This window comes from Anabrus simplex, chromosome 1 (assembly GCF_040414725.1).
Source record: "Anabrus simplex isolate iqAnaSimp1 chromosome 1, ASM4041472v1, whole genome shotgun sequence".
NCBI lineage: Eukaryota > Metazoa > Arthropoda > Insecta > Orthoptera > Tettigoniidae > Anabrus > Anabrus simplex.
This window is the reverse complement of record NC_090265.1, coordinates 289,737,279-289,754,681: the sequence shown is the minus strand read 5'-3', so window position 1 is coordinate 289,754,681 and position 17,403 is coordinate 289,737,279. Positions and strand designations below refer to the sequence as shown.

The 17,403-nt window shown below is 38.9% G+C and overlaps 1 protein-coding gene across 1 annotated transcript in view; it reads left to right on the top strand.

The window, feature by feature from the left end:
* The window catches only part of CycB (Cyclin B), a 150,640-nt gene extending 148,973 nt beyond the window's left edge, over positions 1–1,667 (top strand). The window contains exon 8 of the mRNA XM_067134788.2: positions 40–1,667. Coding sequence (XP_066990889.1) covers positions 40–138 — 99 coding nt within the window. The 3' untranslated portion in view covers positions 139–1,667. The remainder of the gene's footprint in view (positions 1–39) is intronic.
* Positions 1,668–17,403: the final 15,736 nt, after the last annotated feature.

The following is a 17,403-nucleotide window of genomic DNA, read 5'->3' as shown; positions in this document are numbered from 1 at the left end:
ATTACTGTATACTGATGCATAATTTTACTCCCATTCCAGGCTGTTCGCAAGAAATACTCCAACGCAAAGTTTCTGAATATAAGCCATGCCTCAGAACTGAAGTCCCCTTCTCTTCAAAAGCTGGGAGCCATGAGTTGAGCCCTAACTCCTTGAGACTGACTGTTCCTTATTCATACTGATGAACTGGTGTTCATTATGCTGTGTATTTTATTGTATTTTGATGTGTATATCGTGAAGTGTTGCTGTATGAGAAATAACTTTTGTAAGTCTTTTAATAAGTTTTGAGCTCTGTAAGAGCCTTTAATACATTGACCTTGTAAATATTATTTTTGACTATCCTTAAATCTTTGATCAGTATAGTACAGTAACAATATTGCTGTGAAGTTACTGTGTAACATATGTTAAGATATGATATACTTTACAGTATTGAGATTTTCAAATTGTACAATAATAAAAAATGTAGCAACAGTTCGACTTATGGGACTAAAACTGAAGCTCCAATTTTATAAAGAATCGATCCAAACGGCAGAATGATGTGTGTGTACATCAGAATATTTCAAGTTTTATGCAAAATGTGAATATCATTAAAATTATAATATTGGAGTGTAATTTCGTATCTCAAACATGCTTTTATGAACTGTAACTCAGTGAGATTTGATAATTTATTAAACTTTTTTTTTACGAAAGTGATTGATGTTGACTGACTTGTTACAATGTGGCAACTATTGTTGTTTGTTGGAATTTTGTGTGTAAATTAAAGCTATACTATTAATTTAATTTATACTGTACAAGTGTAGACGAGTATGGACAAGGTGTAACATTTTCCAGTGGAGATTTTCAGCTGCTGTATAGATGAACAAGAAAACAGATGAAAATCTTAAATAATACTGTAGAAGAATGTCACACAAAGTACTTGCATTGACCTGTGCAAAGTCTTGTGAAGGATAGTATTTAGGAATAATATTGACTAATCAGTTGTTATGCTTTCGGTGTGTTTATTTACCTTTAAATTTTTGCTTTCACTTACTGCTTCTGATGTAACACGTTTGAACCAAATTTAAGAGATTTTTTTAATAACTTAGGTTCTTCAGTCTGCTGAAACATATGGTAACTGTATTATACTTTAAAATGAAAGTTCATGTACTACTGTCAGCATAGGTTTTCTCTTTAGATAGTTAAAAAATCTATCACTGAAAATTAGGTTTGGTAGGCTGTAGAACCTAACAGGAAACTGAAAAAGGGATGGCTCCAGATATTGCAAACTTACAATAGAAGCAGAGTAACCTCCAGAAGCAAGAAAAATATTGAGAATCAGTTACAATAATACTCTAGTTACAATATACTGTAGTGTATAATATGTACTTGCTAGGAAAGTTGCTGTTAACTCTATGGTTCAGCTCCAATCCTGCAGTGCTTGGTCCATTTTTCTATGTAATCTCTGCAGTTTTAGGCTTGCAAGACTCCATGGACATCAGACCTCAAGATGGCAGATCCTTTCAGGTCATAATTACTTGATAAGCCCATCAACTGCCCCAGCTGGTGTTTTGTTATGTATTTTGACAAACTATGTGATTGAAAGTTTCCTTTCTCCCAACAAGGGTCTATGGCAAAAAACATTTTTACAGGAAACATGAAAATCTGTTAAATAAATTGAACATCCAGATTCAGATATGTATTTCATTGCAAGTTTCAAATCTTACGAACAACAAATTCACAAGTGAGCAAGTTAACCTGCAGTTCGGGTTGTGCAGCTATAAGCTTGCATTCTGGAGACAATGGGTTTGAACTAGTGATGAGCAACGCTCTCACTCGATACTCTAGAGAATGATGTCACGAATCTCAAGGCCGATTCTCCTGTGTGGCAATCTGTACCATGTCCCAGTAACTACGAGTGTTAAGTTTTCATATGGAAACGTGTCATCATCATAGGTTGTTCTGCCATCCGGCAGATCCAGTCATGGCTCTGACCTTCATATCTCTCTATCTTGTGCCCTTTTCTTCGCTTCTGCATAATCTTAGTTTCTTTTCCTAACGCTGTCTAATAACTGGTATCATCTCCTTCCCCTTCCTAGTTTTCCTTTTATCATCTCTTCAATTGCTACTTGTAGTAAAGTGCTGTGTCTTAGATTATGCCCTATCCAATTTTTCTTCCTGTTTTGGATTACGGTCAGCATGCTCCTCACTTCTCCCACTCTCTTTAGAACTTCCTCATGTGAAATTTTATCTTCCCACTTTACTCCTTCAATTCTTTGCCAAATCCACATCTCAAATGCCTCTTCTGTTCTTCCTTCCTTAATGTCCATGTTTCAGCGCCATATAGAGTTATACTCCATACGTAACACCTTGCAAGTATCTTCCTCAGATCTTTCTCTAGCGGGCCACAAAGCAGTTTTTTCTTCTTAAGCTTTCCTTGGCTAAGGCAATTCGAGCTTTTATGTCTGTTATAGAGTGAAGGTCTTAAGTCACAATACTTCCAAGGTACTTAAACGTATTCACCTGTTCAATAATTTCTCCCCCTTTCTTGATTGTCGCTTTTTCACCTTTACCTCAAAGTATCATGAATTTGGTTTTCTTTTTGTTTATGCTCATTCTATACTCTTCACACTTTGTTTAATTCTCTCGGCATTTTACGGAGGTCCTACAGATTTTCAGCTATTACTGCCGTATCGTCAGCAAATCTTATACAAAATTCTCTTACCTCCAACATTGATACCTCTTTTATCATCCAAGCATTCACAAATAATTTCCTCCAAGTAAATATTAAACAAAGTTGGTGATAAGCAGCAACCCTCCAGCATCTTTTCCCAGTCTGATTTCTTCTGTTAATTCTTCTCTTATTCTCACTCTTGCTGTTTGGTTATAATATAATATGTTATTTGTTTTACGTCCCACTAACTACTCTTACGGTTTTCGGAGACGCCGAGGTGCCGGAATTTAGTCCCGCAGGAGTTCTTTTGCGTGCCAGTAAATCTGCCGACACGAGGCTGACGTATTTGAGCACCTTCAAATACCACCGGACTGAGCCAGGATCGAACCTGCCAAGTTGGGGTCAGAAGGCCAGCGCCTCAACCGTCTGAGCCACTCAGCCTGGCAGTTGTAATATAATTCCTTGATCAGTCTGTAAATCCTTCTGTTTATTGCTCTTAATATATTTTAGCTGCGTGACAAATTAAACTTAAGTGTCCTGTGTTCTTCACATTACTATTTTTTCTATTGGTATTATATTTTCCAGAAAATCTTTTGCTCATTTCCCTTTTAAGTATATTTCTTGACAAAGTTTTACAAATATCTCTTCCTTTCCCCTGCAGTACTTTTAGTTCAACTGGTATTTCGTCTACACAAACTGCTTTACCATTCTTCATTTCTGTAATAGTTGCCTCTATTTGCTCTTCTAAATACTGAACCCAATCTGATCTTCATTTATTTCATTTTCCTTCTCCAAATTTATACTACTCTTCTCTAGTCTGCTGTTCCAATCATATAACCATTCTATGTACTCTTTCCATTGTTCCTTAACTTTTTCAGTCTCACTAACTGTCCATCCAAGGTTTTAATCTGTCATTCCACTTCCATTCCTTTTATCCTTGAATGTTAATTCCATAGCTTCTGTGTACATCATGACATGTTCAGTCTCCCTTCTTAATTCATTATTTAATTTTATATACATCTTTCTTCCTTGAGTGTTTTTCCATTTTGTCCTTTTCTTTATTTACCCATTCCTTTCTTATTTTCCTCCTCTGTTTTGTTCCCAGAACTTCTTTTGCTGTCTCTTTAAGATTGTTTCTAAATCTCTCCCATTTTTCATTAACACAGCCTCATTCTCAGTTTGTAATCTTTCAACAAGCCTCTCTTCTAACTTTACAATATTTTTCTTTCACATTTTCAAGGCATATCACTTCATTGCTCTTACTTATCCTAACTCATTAATTTAATGCACAGTTCTGCAACAATTAGGTTGTGATCAGAACATATGTCTGCTCCTGGATAACATTTTGCATTTTGTAAGCCATTCCTATATCTTTGTTGTATCATAATATAGTCTATTTGGTACCTTTCATTATTAATACTGGATGTCCAAGTAGGCCTACACCTCCGCCTTTTACTGTTTTCAAACAATGTATTGCCAATAACTATGTTTCTTTTACAGAACTCAACTGACATCTGGCCTCTGTCATTTCTAACTCCGAGCCCGTATTTCCCAACTATTTTGTCTTCAAGTCTTCTCCAACAACGGCATTCAATCTCCCATTATCACCACACATGCATTCTTAACTTCTCTTCCACTAATCTCTTCTATTTGGTCATAACATTCCTCTACCTCCTCTTCTGGGTGTTGACTAATTGGCGTATAAACTTGAATTATTACTAAATCTTTCAATCTTAGCGTAATTCTTTTCTCATTTACATATTCTATCTTCAACACTTTAGGCTTTATATCTTTCTTAATTAGTATTCCTACTCCATGTTGTCCACTATGCTCAGCACCTGAGTAATATAGTGTATATCCTCCATTATCCAGTTCTCAACTACCTCCCCATCTCACTTCACTCATGCCCGGTATGTCAAGTTTGTTTTTAGCCATTTCTTGTTTAGCATTTTCCAATTTTCCTTGCTGTAATAAAGTTAGTACATTCCATCTACCTATCCTCAAAATCTGTTTACTTTTTCTGGGGCTTATACTCGTCCTTCCTTCATCTCTATTAGTAAATCTCGATGTATTCCCCTCCCGGAGATCCGATTGAGGGGAAGTTTTGCCTCCATTACCATGAACATCTTGGGACGATTTCAGTGGTACATTTTGTCAAAAACCTGAGAAGGTACTACATGTTCAGCAATCCTCAATACCATTAACGAAAGCAAAAACAAAATGTCAATCTCTTAAACTGTTAAAGACTTATTTGAGGTCATCGGAGGGTCTGCCTTACAAGGGCTGCACTCGGCTAGTAATAGTCACACAAAATTATTATTAGACTTATTTGAGGTGGACATATTAGCTGAATAATGAGTTTTGTCTGTACATTGCTCAGAATTTGAAAAGAATGGCATTTCTGTATCGGTCATGACCATAGTAACAAGGAAATGCAATTTTTCCTTTTCCGTAATTTCTGTCTATGTATGTACACGCATCACGAGAAAACGGCTGAAGAGGATTTAATGAAAATCGGTATGTGCAGTCGGGGGATGAGCCGCTACAATCTAGGCTATAAGTAATTTTATTCACACAGTGAAATGGTAGTTTAGGGGAAGGCCTAAAATTTAATTCTCATATTTATATTATTAGTGGTCCTATCGATAAATACTACATAACGAAAGTCGTATAGAATTAAATTTCCGATCATTTGTCATACATTGTGACAGTACCGGCTTTGAATACACAGATATTCATGAATTTGTATTTTTGTTGCCAAGTCCATATCACCGCCGAGCCACGAGAAGATGGGTTAACAGAATTGAATGAAAGTCGGTATATAGAGTTGATAGTCTATGTTATAAACAATTTTATTCACCATGGCTGAAATTGTAGTTTAGGGGAAGGCGCCTAAAATTTAATTTTTAACTACCTTTGTTATTGGTCCTATCGAAAAGTACTACATACAAAAGTTGTAGAGAATACAATTTCCTAACATTTATGTGTTCCGTTTTACCGTACCGAATATAAGAGTGGTATTTCAGAGGCGAAAGGAAACTAAATGTGAAGGCCTACAATACAGAAAGCTCGTAATCAACAATAACATTACATTGACCATTGTAGTGATGGGCAACGCTCTCGCTCGAGACTGACGTCACCGATCGCGCTGTACTGCAAGCTGCGTGACGTACCAGTAACTACGAGTGTAATCTTGATAGTATATCATTGGCAGTTATTGCGTGAAGTAACGTTCTCATATGAAAACGTGTGAGCCAATACATTTTGTCAAAAGCCTGGAAAAGTGCTGCATGTTCAACTATGAACCCCTCAATACCATTGACGAACGTGGAAACAGAATGCCAGTATCTTAAAATGTTACGGAGTGGACATCTTAGCTGAATAACTGTACATATATGCCTATAGGATGTACACCTATTTTAATACTAGCGGCGTGCATTATTCGAACCTGAGACGGGGAAGATGTGCTTTGCTACATATGCAACTCCCATTACGCATGAGTGGAAAGTGTAATCTAAAATGCCCGACTTTGCTCCAATTCTTTCAGCAGGGGTGACGGGCAACGCTCTCGAGACCGATTTTCGTGTGCTGCGAGCTGTGTGACGTCCCAGTAACTACGAGTGTAAGCTCGATAGTTATCATCAGCAGTTCTCATATGGAAACGTGTGTGACGATAAATTTGAGCTCCTTAGTACCATTAACGAAAGTGAAGATAGAATGCCAGTATCTTAAACTGTTCACGAGTTATATCAGGTGGACTTCTTAGCTGCATAACCCGTATAATTTTTTAATAACTTATTAGGATGTAAACCTACCGGGATGCCTCACAATCGTTGTCGGCAGGGTAGCTTCTTGTGATTCAGACCGGGCCGGAGGTGTGCTTTGACGATTCCCCTTCATTGATATGCGTTTGTAAGCGCCGGATCATCCCAGAAGTATTTCTGCCGATGTATCCCCATTTTGCACCGTCGTATATCGAAGTGCCTAATTATGACGCGAATACTCTATAACACTGTAAGGAATTATTTCCTTCGTCACCAAAATATCGGTAAACACAAGCAGTGGTCATATGTTATTGAATGTGGGGTCTGATAACGATGTACACCTACCTGTCGAAAGAATTGGAGCAAACGGAAACATTTTAGATTACACATTCCATTTATGCGTAATGGTGGTTGCATGTGCAGCAAGGCGCATCTTGCCGCGTCTCGAGTTCGAATAATGCACGCCTCTAGTATCCAGGTACGTGTACCTACAGTAGCCGTCAGGTTCTGTACTTAAACCACTCATTCGTGTACCTACTGGTGCTACAACACTAGAATGCGTATCCTTTACAATACACTGCGTCAAAATAGACCTGGATAGAAATAAACGCCCTAGTCGCTTGTTGACACGTATTTACGAAATTGAGAAGGCCCGTGGTTGGCTATTCGCATACTTCGCACAAACAACATTCAGATTACCTGTAGGCCTACGACACGCTGCTCGCCGCACCATGCGGACACAACGCTCTCGAATTTTCTCGCGAGAAATAGTGCCTGCGCAAGTCTCGAGAAATATCGAGACCTCGTCTGAAGACTGCCCATCACTATTGTGATGTTCTTCGTCTCTTATGCTGCCGCTCAACTCAGATACAAGGGATTACTGCTGCGTAATAACAGCCTGACTGAATATTGGCGGGAAATAGCTGGGGAGTTGTAAAACTTCCTTCTTTATTATTCCATTCCTCTGGTTCATGCATTTTCTGATACTGCCGGTACGTAACAGACTGGTTCATCATAGTGTTCCAGATATTAGATACCTACTCTGACGCGCTGGTTTGAATGAGCAGTGTGCATACTTAAGGCAGAGGCTCACGTAGTAGTAGTAGTAGTATGACCTGGTCTAGAATGACAATTTAGGTCTATTCCAAATTATAGCACCACAATTTACTAAACAACTCAAAATTCAACCCTAAAAAGAGCTGCTTCCTCTTCACTTTTTACATTCATTTTATTCTAAATTAGCAGTGAAAGGGCGATTTCTCCTCTGGCTTGGAGGAAAAATTTATCTCCAAGTCAGATATTTCTGCCAGTTGTGTAGTGAATCGAGATTTCCCGACTCATCGGGTACTCCTATGAAACAGGTTAGTAAAAGGGCATAGTTTTTGCCGTTGGAGTCGCCATTATTCGACACCCCCACCCGGCTGAAATAAGACGAAGTGTGTTCACGGATCACGGCTGTCTGCGGCTTAGAACTTTGGACTGTTAGATCGGCAGCGTAGTACTGTTCGTTAAGAATGAGAAAATGTGTGATTTTTTTATTTGATCGAGTAGGTTCATATGAAAGCACTCTTAATCCCGCCATTCTTACTGACGTCATTGTAATGACCTATGTTCATTTCAGTTGGGAAACTACTAAGACGGTCTTTCTGAGGATGTGGAAAGGTAGGTGGAGAGTGAGTGTCTGCCGTTATGAAAACTCCCCAACCTGATAGTGACTGATGGTAGGCAAGGGGCCTACCATTACAATGAAAATTCCCTAACCCAGTCTTAATATGAAGAAAGGCATTTGTTGACTTCCCCGTCGCATTTCTAGGGTAACGTTAAGTGCTATGCAATTTAATAGAATCTTTCTCACAACGTGTGTACTACGTAACCTAGAATTCTGTATACAATGTAGAATTATTCCGTAGCGAAGCACGGGTACATCAGCTAGTCCTGTATAATTTGTGAATAACTCCAGATAGGATGTACACCTATCCGGATACTAGAGGCGCGCATTATTCGAACTTGAGACGGGGCAAAATGTGCATGGCTGCATATGCAACCACCATTACACATGAGTGGAACATGTAATCTAAAATTCCCGATTTGCTCTCATTCTTTCGATAGAGGTAATGAGCAACGCTCTTGAGACAATTCTTCTGTGCTGCGAGGTGTTGGATCTGTGCGACGTCCCATTGACTACGAACGTAAGCTTAGTAGTATATCAGCAGTTCTCATAAGGAAATGCGTGTGCCGATAAATTTTGTCAAAAGCCTGGAAAAGTACTGCATGTTGGACTAGGAGTCCCTTAATACCATTAACAAAAGTTAAAATAGGATGTCAGTATATTAAACGGTTCAGGAGTTATTTCAGGTGGACATCTTAGCTGAATAATCCTTGCGTTATAATTCGTTAACTGTAGATATGACGTACACCTGCCTGGATACCTCGCAATTGTCTGCAGGGTAGGCTTCTTGTGGTGCAGACCAAGCCAGAGGTGTTCTGTGACAATTGGTGTTGGTGATTGTTTTAATGAGGAAGTACAACTAGGCAACCATCCTCTATACAACACTAATCACAGAGAATGGAAGAGATCCGACACTTCGAAAAATGGTGTCGCCCAAAGGAAGACAAGGGCCTCGAGTACTGTAATACTGTCGGGGTCGGAAAAGAACAAGAGTTGACCTAGAGAGGTAGATAGATGAAAGTGAGGAGTCTGGCACAAGTGGAAGCAATATCATGACTTACTTGAGAGCCCCGTGGTCGCCAACCTACGCTCCCAAGTTAACAGCCACTTTTAGTCGCCTCTTTTCTGTGACGATTCCCTTTCATAGATATGCGTTTTTAAGCAGTAGTGCGATTTTAATTAGAAGTGAGGGGGCAAAAAAAATCCCAGACAACAAAAAGTACCTGGGATTGTTGGATAATGCGACGGGGGTATAATGAAAGTGAAAAATATCTACAAAATGGTAAGTTTTTGGAGCTCTCTGAGCGAATTCCGACAGACAGGTAAGTTTACGAACTTAAGTGCGATAATAAGTTTTTGTTTTTATTATTCAAAACTACGCAGTAAAACTCATCAAAGGAACAATTACACATGTATTACAATTTAATAGAAGTAAGGCGTGATAATACAATTAAAATCGTTTAATTGACTACACACTAAGAAACTGGCAGACCCTAAAGAGACTGACGAGTGCGCACGGCAAGCGTGTGAATCGTATATCAGTGACCATAACTTTGGCAAATAAGACTGCTACCCTTCCAGAAATATTTCTGCTGACGTATTTTACTACTTTTGAATAAACAACACAGCTGGCTTGCTATATGGCATCTCTTCAAAATAACGTACATCCATGACTTACGTTGCATTTAGGACATCGTCTTAAAGTTGTCGCATTGCACCGTCATATACCGAAGTACCTAATTATGAGGCGAATACTCCGACATTGTAAGGAATTATTTTCTTCGTCGCCAAAATATCGGTAAACACAAACAGTGGTCATATGATAATGAATGTGGGGTCTGATAACGATGTACACCTACTTGTCGAAAAATCTGGAGGAAACTCGGGCATTGTAGATTACACGTTCCACTCATGAGTAACGGTGGTTACACATGCAACAAGGCGCACCTTGTCCCGTCTCGAGTTCGAATAATGCACGTCACTAGTATCTAGGTAGGGTACATACAGTAGCCGTCAATTTCTGTACTTAGCCTGCTCATTCATGTACTCACTGCTGCATACATTGCCAGAATGCGTATCCGTTAAAATTGTTATTTTACGTTGAAACAGACCTCTGCCGAAATGAATCAAATGAACGCCCTAGCCCCTTTTTGACACGTAGGCCTATTGACGGCATGGAGAAAGCCCGTCCATGGCTATTCGCTAGTGATGGGCAGTCTGAGACGAGGTCTCGAGACTAACTCAGGCACTATTTCTCGCGATCTCGAGAGCGTTGTCCCCGCATTGTGCGGCGAGCAGCGTGTCGTAGGCCTACAGGTAGACGGAGCTGAATGTTGTTTGTGCCGAGAATGAGAATAGCCAACCACGAGCCTTCTCAACTTCGTAAATACGTGTCAACAAGCGACTAGGGCGTTTACTTCTACCAAATACAGTAGAGACAATACACGACACTTACGGATTTCGCCTTGCTAAAATGGGAGACAATTCGACGGTGGCGCTCCTAGTGACTTGACCTGAACAAATCGCGCTAAATTCAAATATCAATGGAAATGTATATACGGAAATGGATAAATAAATTACGTCTAGAAAGAAAGTGGTATTGAGATGTTAACTTCGAAGTTGCTAAAGCAATTCTGGATAAATGAATGAAGAATTATTTACAAGGTTATTATTCAAAGACTGAAATTAGACATATAAACAAGGTGTGAAATGGACTGCTGTGAAATGGCTTGATCTTTCATTTATGCATTACTTTTTTAGCTTTAGCATACCTGCCTGAAATCTTACGGTTGGATTTGTCTTTTATCCTCATTTAAAAACAATGTATCATCACATTAAGACATTTGTCAATAAAAATATCGGCACATTCCTTACACATATGATGCAATGAATTAACATTTAATAGCTGGACAATTTTCCTCTTAACATGAAGCCTACTAACAGAAAGAAAATCTATAAAATCCCGGCTTTAATCTGAGAAGAGGGATAAAAGAAAGAAAATTTTGAAAATGGTGTCGATAGTGATGCTTTGAGGAATATTTACGTACAATTAGAGTAAAAATGTAACATACCCTTGGCTGTATAATCGAGGATTTTTAAAGTCGCTGGCCTGGAAATGATCTGAACAGATCTTATAATTCTTATACAAGCGTAACGTCCCTTCTTTCTTGTACACTTTATCCACATCGCTTCTGTGACATTTCAAAACCCACAGATCACACCTACAACACATCGGTATTGAAGGTTAACTGCTGCACTATACAATGAAATATGCGTATTATATTTTAAGCCCGTTAAAACATAGGTCGAGCAGGTCAGAAGATTATGAAATACTATAAAAATCTCTGTCACTGGAAGAATATATATGCAAACACAATATTACTTACATGTTCTTGTCACGAGGGAACCTGAAGAACGAGCGCGCATTTTTCTCCACTTCGTAATTACTGCAGCCAAACACAGCACATACCTTTCCCCTCATGTTGAGAGGAGATATCAAGGAATGACACACACTACTATTTAATTATGTCAACTCACTGAAAACGCATAAATAACACCAAAAACTTCACACAAAAATACACGTGCTCTTATGACAGAATCAGTACCGTTCAGGTCTATCCGCTAGAGTGAGCTCCAATAGCTGTCCCTCGATATCTCGCTCAGTGTCGTGTATTGTCTCTACTGTATTTGCTTCTACCGAGGTGTATTTTGACGCAGTATAACATAATTATAAAAGATACGCATTCTGGCATTGTAAGTACTGGTAGGTACACGAATGAGTGGTTTAAGTAGAGAACCTGACGGCTACTGTAGGTACACGTACCTGGATACTGGAGGCGTGCATTATTCGAACTCGAGACGAGGCAAGATGCGCCTTGCTGCATCAGTTTGCTCCAGTTCTTTCGACAGGTAGGTGTACATCGTTATCAGACCCCACATTCAATAACATATGACCACTGCTTGTGTTTACCGATATTTTGGTGACGAAGGAAATAATTCCTTTCAATGTTAGAGTATTCGCGTCATAATTAGGTACTTCGATATATGACGGTGCCATGTGAAATTGTCTATCGTTGTACGCGACAACTTGAAGATTATGTCCGAAACGCAACGTAAGTCGTGGATGTCGGTTATTTTAAAGAGATGTCACATAGCACTGCCCACTGTGTTGCTTATTCAAAAGAAGTAAATAACATCGGCGGAAATACTTCTGGCATGATCCGTCACTTACAAACGTATATAAATGAAGGGGAATAGTCACAGAACACCTCCGGCCCGATCCGAATCACAATAAGCTACCCTGCCGACAACGATTGTAAGGCATCCAGGTAGGTTTACATCCTAATAACAATTAAAAAATTATACAGGTTGTTCAGCTAAGAAGTCCACCTGACATAACTCGTGAACAGTTTAAGATACTGGCATTCTGTATTCACTTTCGTTAATGGTAATAAGGAGCTCATAGTTCAACATTCAGTGCTTTCCTAGACTTTTGACAAAATTTGTCGTCACACACGTTTCCACGCGAGAACTAGTGATGGGTAACGCTCGAGACTCTCGAGACTGACGTCGCCGATCTCGAGAATCCCGAGACCGATCCTCCAGTAGCGCAAGCTGTGCGACGTACCAGTAACTACGACTGTAAACTTGATAGTATATCATTGTCAGTTATTGCGTGAAATAACGTTCTCTTATGAAAACGTGTGAGCCAATACATTTTGTCAAAAGCCTGGAAAAGTACTGCATGTTCAACTATGAACCCCTTAATACCATTAACTAAAGTGGAAACAGAATGTCAGTATCTTAAACTGTTCACGACTTATTTGGGGTGGACATCGTAGGTGAATAACAATGCATGTGAATAACTGTAGATAGGATGTACACCTACTTGGATACTAGAGGCGTGCATTATTCGAACCTAAGACGGGGAAGATGTGCTTTGCTGTTGTACGCAACCCCCATTACACATGAGTGGAACGTGTAACAGGGGTGATGGGCAACGCTCTCGAGACCGAAGAACTTCAGAGAGGTGGTTTAGGGAAGCCATCACATTGTGTTGTGTGTGTCTGCAGAATAGTGGTATACGAAGACCATCTGGGTTATGAAAATTATAAAGAATTTCTGGTTTCTCTATCCTGAGCTGCCTTAGGAAGAGATGACAATCAACAGTTCTGGTTTGAACGCCGTCATTGTGGGCGTGACAATAATGGTGCGATAGATTGTTTATTGCCTACATTTTCCAATGTGTTAAATAAATGCTGAAAGCAGATGGGAAACACAAGTTATGTCAGCAGTGGGGATAAAAACACTAAGCGGAGGAAGCTGTCAACTCTCCACAAAAATTGAGCTTGTGAGTACTGTTCTTAAAGTGTTTGTGTTTTATTCATGTAAAATGTGTATTTCTAACTTCAGTGAATGCATTTACTGATGTGTGTGTTTCTTAGTACCATTTTACGAAGAGTGTGCATTTATCACAACCATCGTGTTAATCCTAATGTAGTGAATATGGGTGAAGTCATTCAAAATCGGACACGCCCCCTCTTCTCTCGGCCTCCGCTTGACAGATAGATACAGCGTTGCCAAGCGTACCTTCCGGCTTTAACTGTAGATGGCTCTGGTACTAACACTATCTATACATTGTTGCATACCTGCCAACTTTTACGATTTATCCGTAAAATTTACGGAAATTGCAACATTTTACGGACGGACGGTGTCATTTGACGACTTCGCGGACAAAAATTTGAAGCATTAACATTCCATAATTGCTCCACTTCCATACAATCGATTGTTTGCGTGGGTCGAAGCACGCTCGGTCTTGGTCGAAGGCAAGTCCGCGATAGTCGATAACTCATTCTTTGATATGATTGGTATTTTTTAACCGTGTGATGTTTGTGTCTTTATTGGAATTGAATTTAAAGCCGGGATAATGGTTCTTCCATGTGAGTCTTAGGTGTCGACAGGCTCTGCTCCGAAAATTATTTGTTCCGCTCCGTTCGCTTGTTGTGATTTAACCTATATCCTTTGACCATGTGAGTGTTTTTCTTTGTTCACGAAATTGGGATTCCTTGAATGTTTTGGCCTTTTAAGGTTGCGGCATATTTTAATGAAGTGTTCGAGTTTTTGTGTTATAACTTAGTGCTTTGCAGTTTTCTGCATTCGTTGGACTAATTACATTCGTTCCAGTGATTGGGTATACTGCTATTACCGAAGCCCATTAAATTATAAAGAAGAAGAATTACATTCGTTCCACGTGTGTGTATGCTTTTTGCCATGTGCATATTCTTTGTTCACGAGGTTGGCGTCGTGTTCATTTAATAGTTTAAGACTTTGTGTGCTTTCGCATGTTTTAATGAAGTGTTTGACTGCCTTGAGTGTTTGTTATAATTTTATGTGAAGTTCAGTGATCCAGGTTAATTCGATTTTCAGTACATATCGAGACATTTGTTCTCGGACAGTTTCATACGCTACATTCCTATTGTAGATTATCATGAATAATTCCAATGAGAAATAGTAGTTCCAGACATTTAAAGAATCATATTCTGTTGATTTTCCGTGCATACTAAAATCAAGAAAGGGAGAAAAATTTGCCTTTTGCACGGTATGTGAGTGTGATATTAATATTGTACATGGTGGAAGAAACGATTTAAGTGATGATGAGTTAGTTATTGACATTCAGACTTCGAACATAGTGCATGATCTCCAGGATACAGTTAAATCTCTTTTATTTTCATCAGTGAGAAACTATTTTTTTACTGTCTGTGACTACATCATCAAGTTTCCACTCAATTATGATTATGTTAAAGCATGCTCAAGTTGCTAGGTTAGACAACATTGAGGATGCACGGTTTTCTTCCATCGCTTTTTCTTGGAAAAGTTTTTTACCGGTATCATGTTATGCAAAGAAGAGAATGAAACTACAGATGAGGTGATGAATCAGCTCCAGAGGCCGTCCACAGCTCTTCAGGTAGATGACACTTCGGCTGCAAATCAAGATGCTGCAAGTGATTCCAGTTGGGCACAAATATCAAGAATTCGTGGAGCCGATGGACTTCTTAAGTATAACCGAATTTCTAGAGTAATGCTCTCTATTCTCACCATAGCAATGCAGAGTGTGAACGTGTTTTCAGCCTTGTGAAGGAAATTAGAACAGAGTTCAGATTAAGCATGTCCAATGAATCTCTGGAGTCTATTTGTATTTTGATGACCTGGAGTTCTGCTTCCTCTTATGACAAAACATTCTCTCAAGACTTTTTGTAGGAAGCTAAAAAGGTCACAACTGTGATTTTAAAGTCGAATTAGCGTGTGATTTGTAGTGTGTATTATATTATTTCTTGCCTGTGTTACGTTAAACAAGATTTATTTCGTAAAGCCTTTTTCAATTATCGCATATCTGCTTAATTTTTCAAGGAAGTCCTGTCACGTATGCTCCAAACTAATATCCACCATGCCTGCTGCTGTTTAACATGGATTTTTCCTTCATTGTTATGTGCAACTACAAATCATTGACCTATGATATAAGTAGATATGATTTCATTGAAGTATCCTGTTTAAAGCACGAATTGTTGTAATTTGTAGCCCAGAAGTATTATTATTTTCGTCAAGCCGGAGTATGTTGAAAATTGTTATATTTTTTGTCGCGCGTGAGTTTTACTGATAGTCCTTTTCAAAAGTTGGCAGGTATGATTGTTGTTATGCATGCCAAAGAACTCCACAAATTTCTTACGATCAGCGGAAGGCTACAGCGGGTGCAACATTTTCAAAGGCTCAAGTCTTGATGCCGTTGGTTCTAAATCTTCGTAATATGCTGAATTTTCTCTCAGGAAATTGTGCAGAATGCACGTTGTTCTAATGATTAGCTTAGCTGTGCCCGCATGAACTTCCATGGGTCTGTACTAAATTATCCATTTCTGTGCTATTATGCCAAAGGCATTTTCTACGACCTTTCTTGCTCTACACAGTCAGTGGTTATAATTTCCTTTGCACTTGTCTCCTTTTGCTTGCCTGTATGAAAACGGTCTCATTAAGCAGGGTATCTACTGATACTGGAAGTACTTAAATTTAATATAGGCACTGGAAATATACTGGAATTTTGAACCATATACTGGAAAAAATATAAAATATATCGGAACAAATATCATTCTTTATGATCTACCCTGGATATTTGCACTCCAAAAGTCCAGATATTAAGAACAATTCTTTACGTTGGCAGTATAACTTGAAGTGATTTTATTGAATAGTAATACCTACGAACTACAGTAGTAACAGTAGTTACTAGAATAATAACTTAATTTTCTCTAATAACACGGCGTTGGGAAGTGACGCCCTCATCGCCCAGCATCTCTCTTGGTGTTTTAGACAGTCACTAACTTCCCCTTTTCTACTAATACTGTTTTCAGTTTCCGTTCCCTTTTCTTTCATTCTTCTTTTTCCGTACTTCAAGTATAATAACAATGGATGCATTATAGTATATGCTATGCTTCAAGTAGCCTATATTATGCATTCAATATAATTCATCCATATTTATTTATTTACGTACTATCAAGCTCGATAGCTGCAGTCGCTTAAGTGCGACTAGTATTCAGGGGATAAGAGTTCGAACAGCACTGTCAGCAGTCCTGAAGATGATATTCCGTGGTTTCCCATTTGTCACCAGGCAAATGTTGGGGCTGTACCTTAAGGCACGGCTACTTCCTTCGCACTCCTAGCCCCTTCCTATCCCTTCGTCGCCATAAGACCTATTTGTATCGGTGCGACGTAAAGCAACTTATAAAAAACTTACATTGATGTTGCACTCAGAGACAATGAGTAAAATAAGAGGAAAACTTATTTCAAAGACAGAACAATAAATTAAGATTGGAATTCGCTTCAGAGAGTGGAAAGTGATAACTATAAAGGGTAATTGTTCTTGTGTAGGACTAGTTTTCGTATTAGCAACATGGGGGTGTCTTCAGTTCGATCTCATGCCAAAGGCAGAAGGCACATCGAAAGAGTAAACGCTTCAAGTTCCAGCAAAAATTTGTTTCACACGATACCTGCTAAGGAAGCAACTACAAACTCTGTTACTGTGAATGCTGCTCCATCAACTACAAACTATGTTCCAGTGAAAGGTGAACTTAGTGAAGTGCTAACTTCAGTTATTAATGATAGACATACTTGTGTTGTGCCTAGAAGCGCACTTAACAATTTTATCATTAAGGATGAAGCTATTACTGCAAAAATATTGTGGGCTATTACTCAAGTTGTGACCCATTCTTCTGCTAGAAGTATTGGCATGTGTAGAAATCTCTTTAAAATCGTGTTTCCTGGCAGCGAAATTGCAAAGA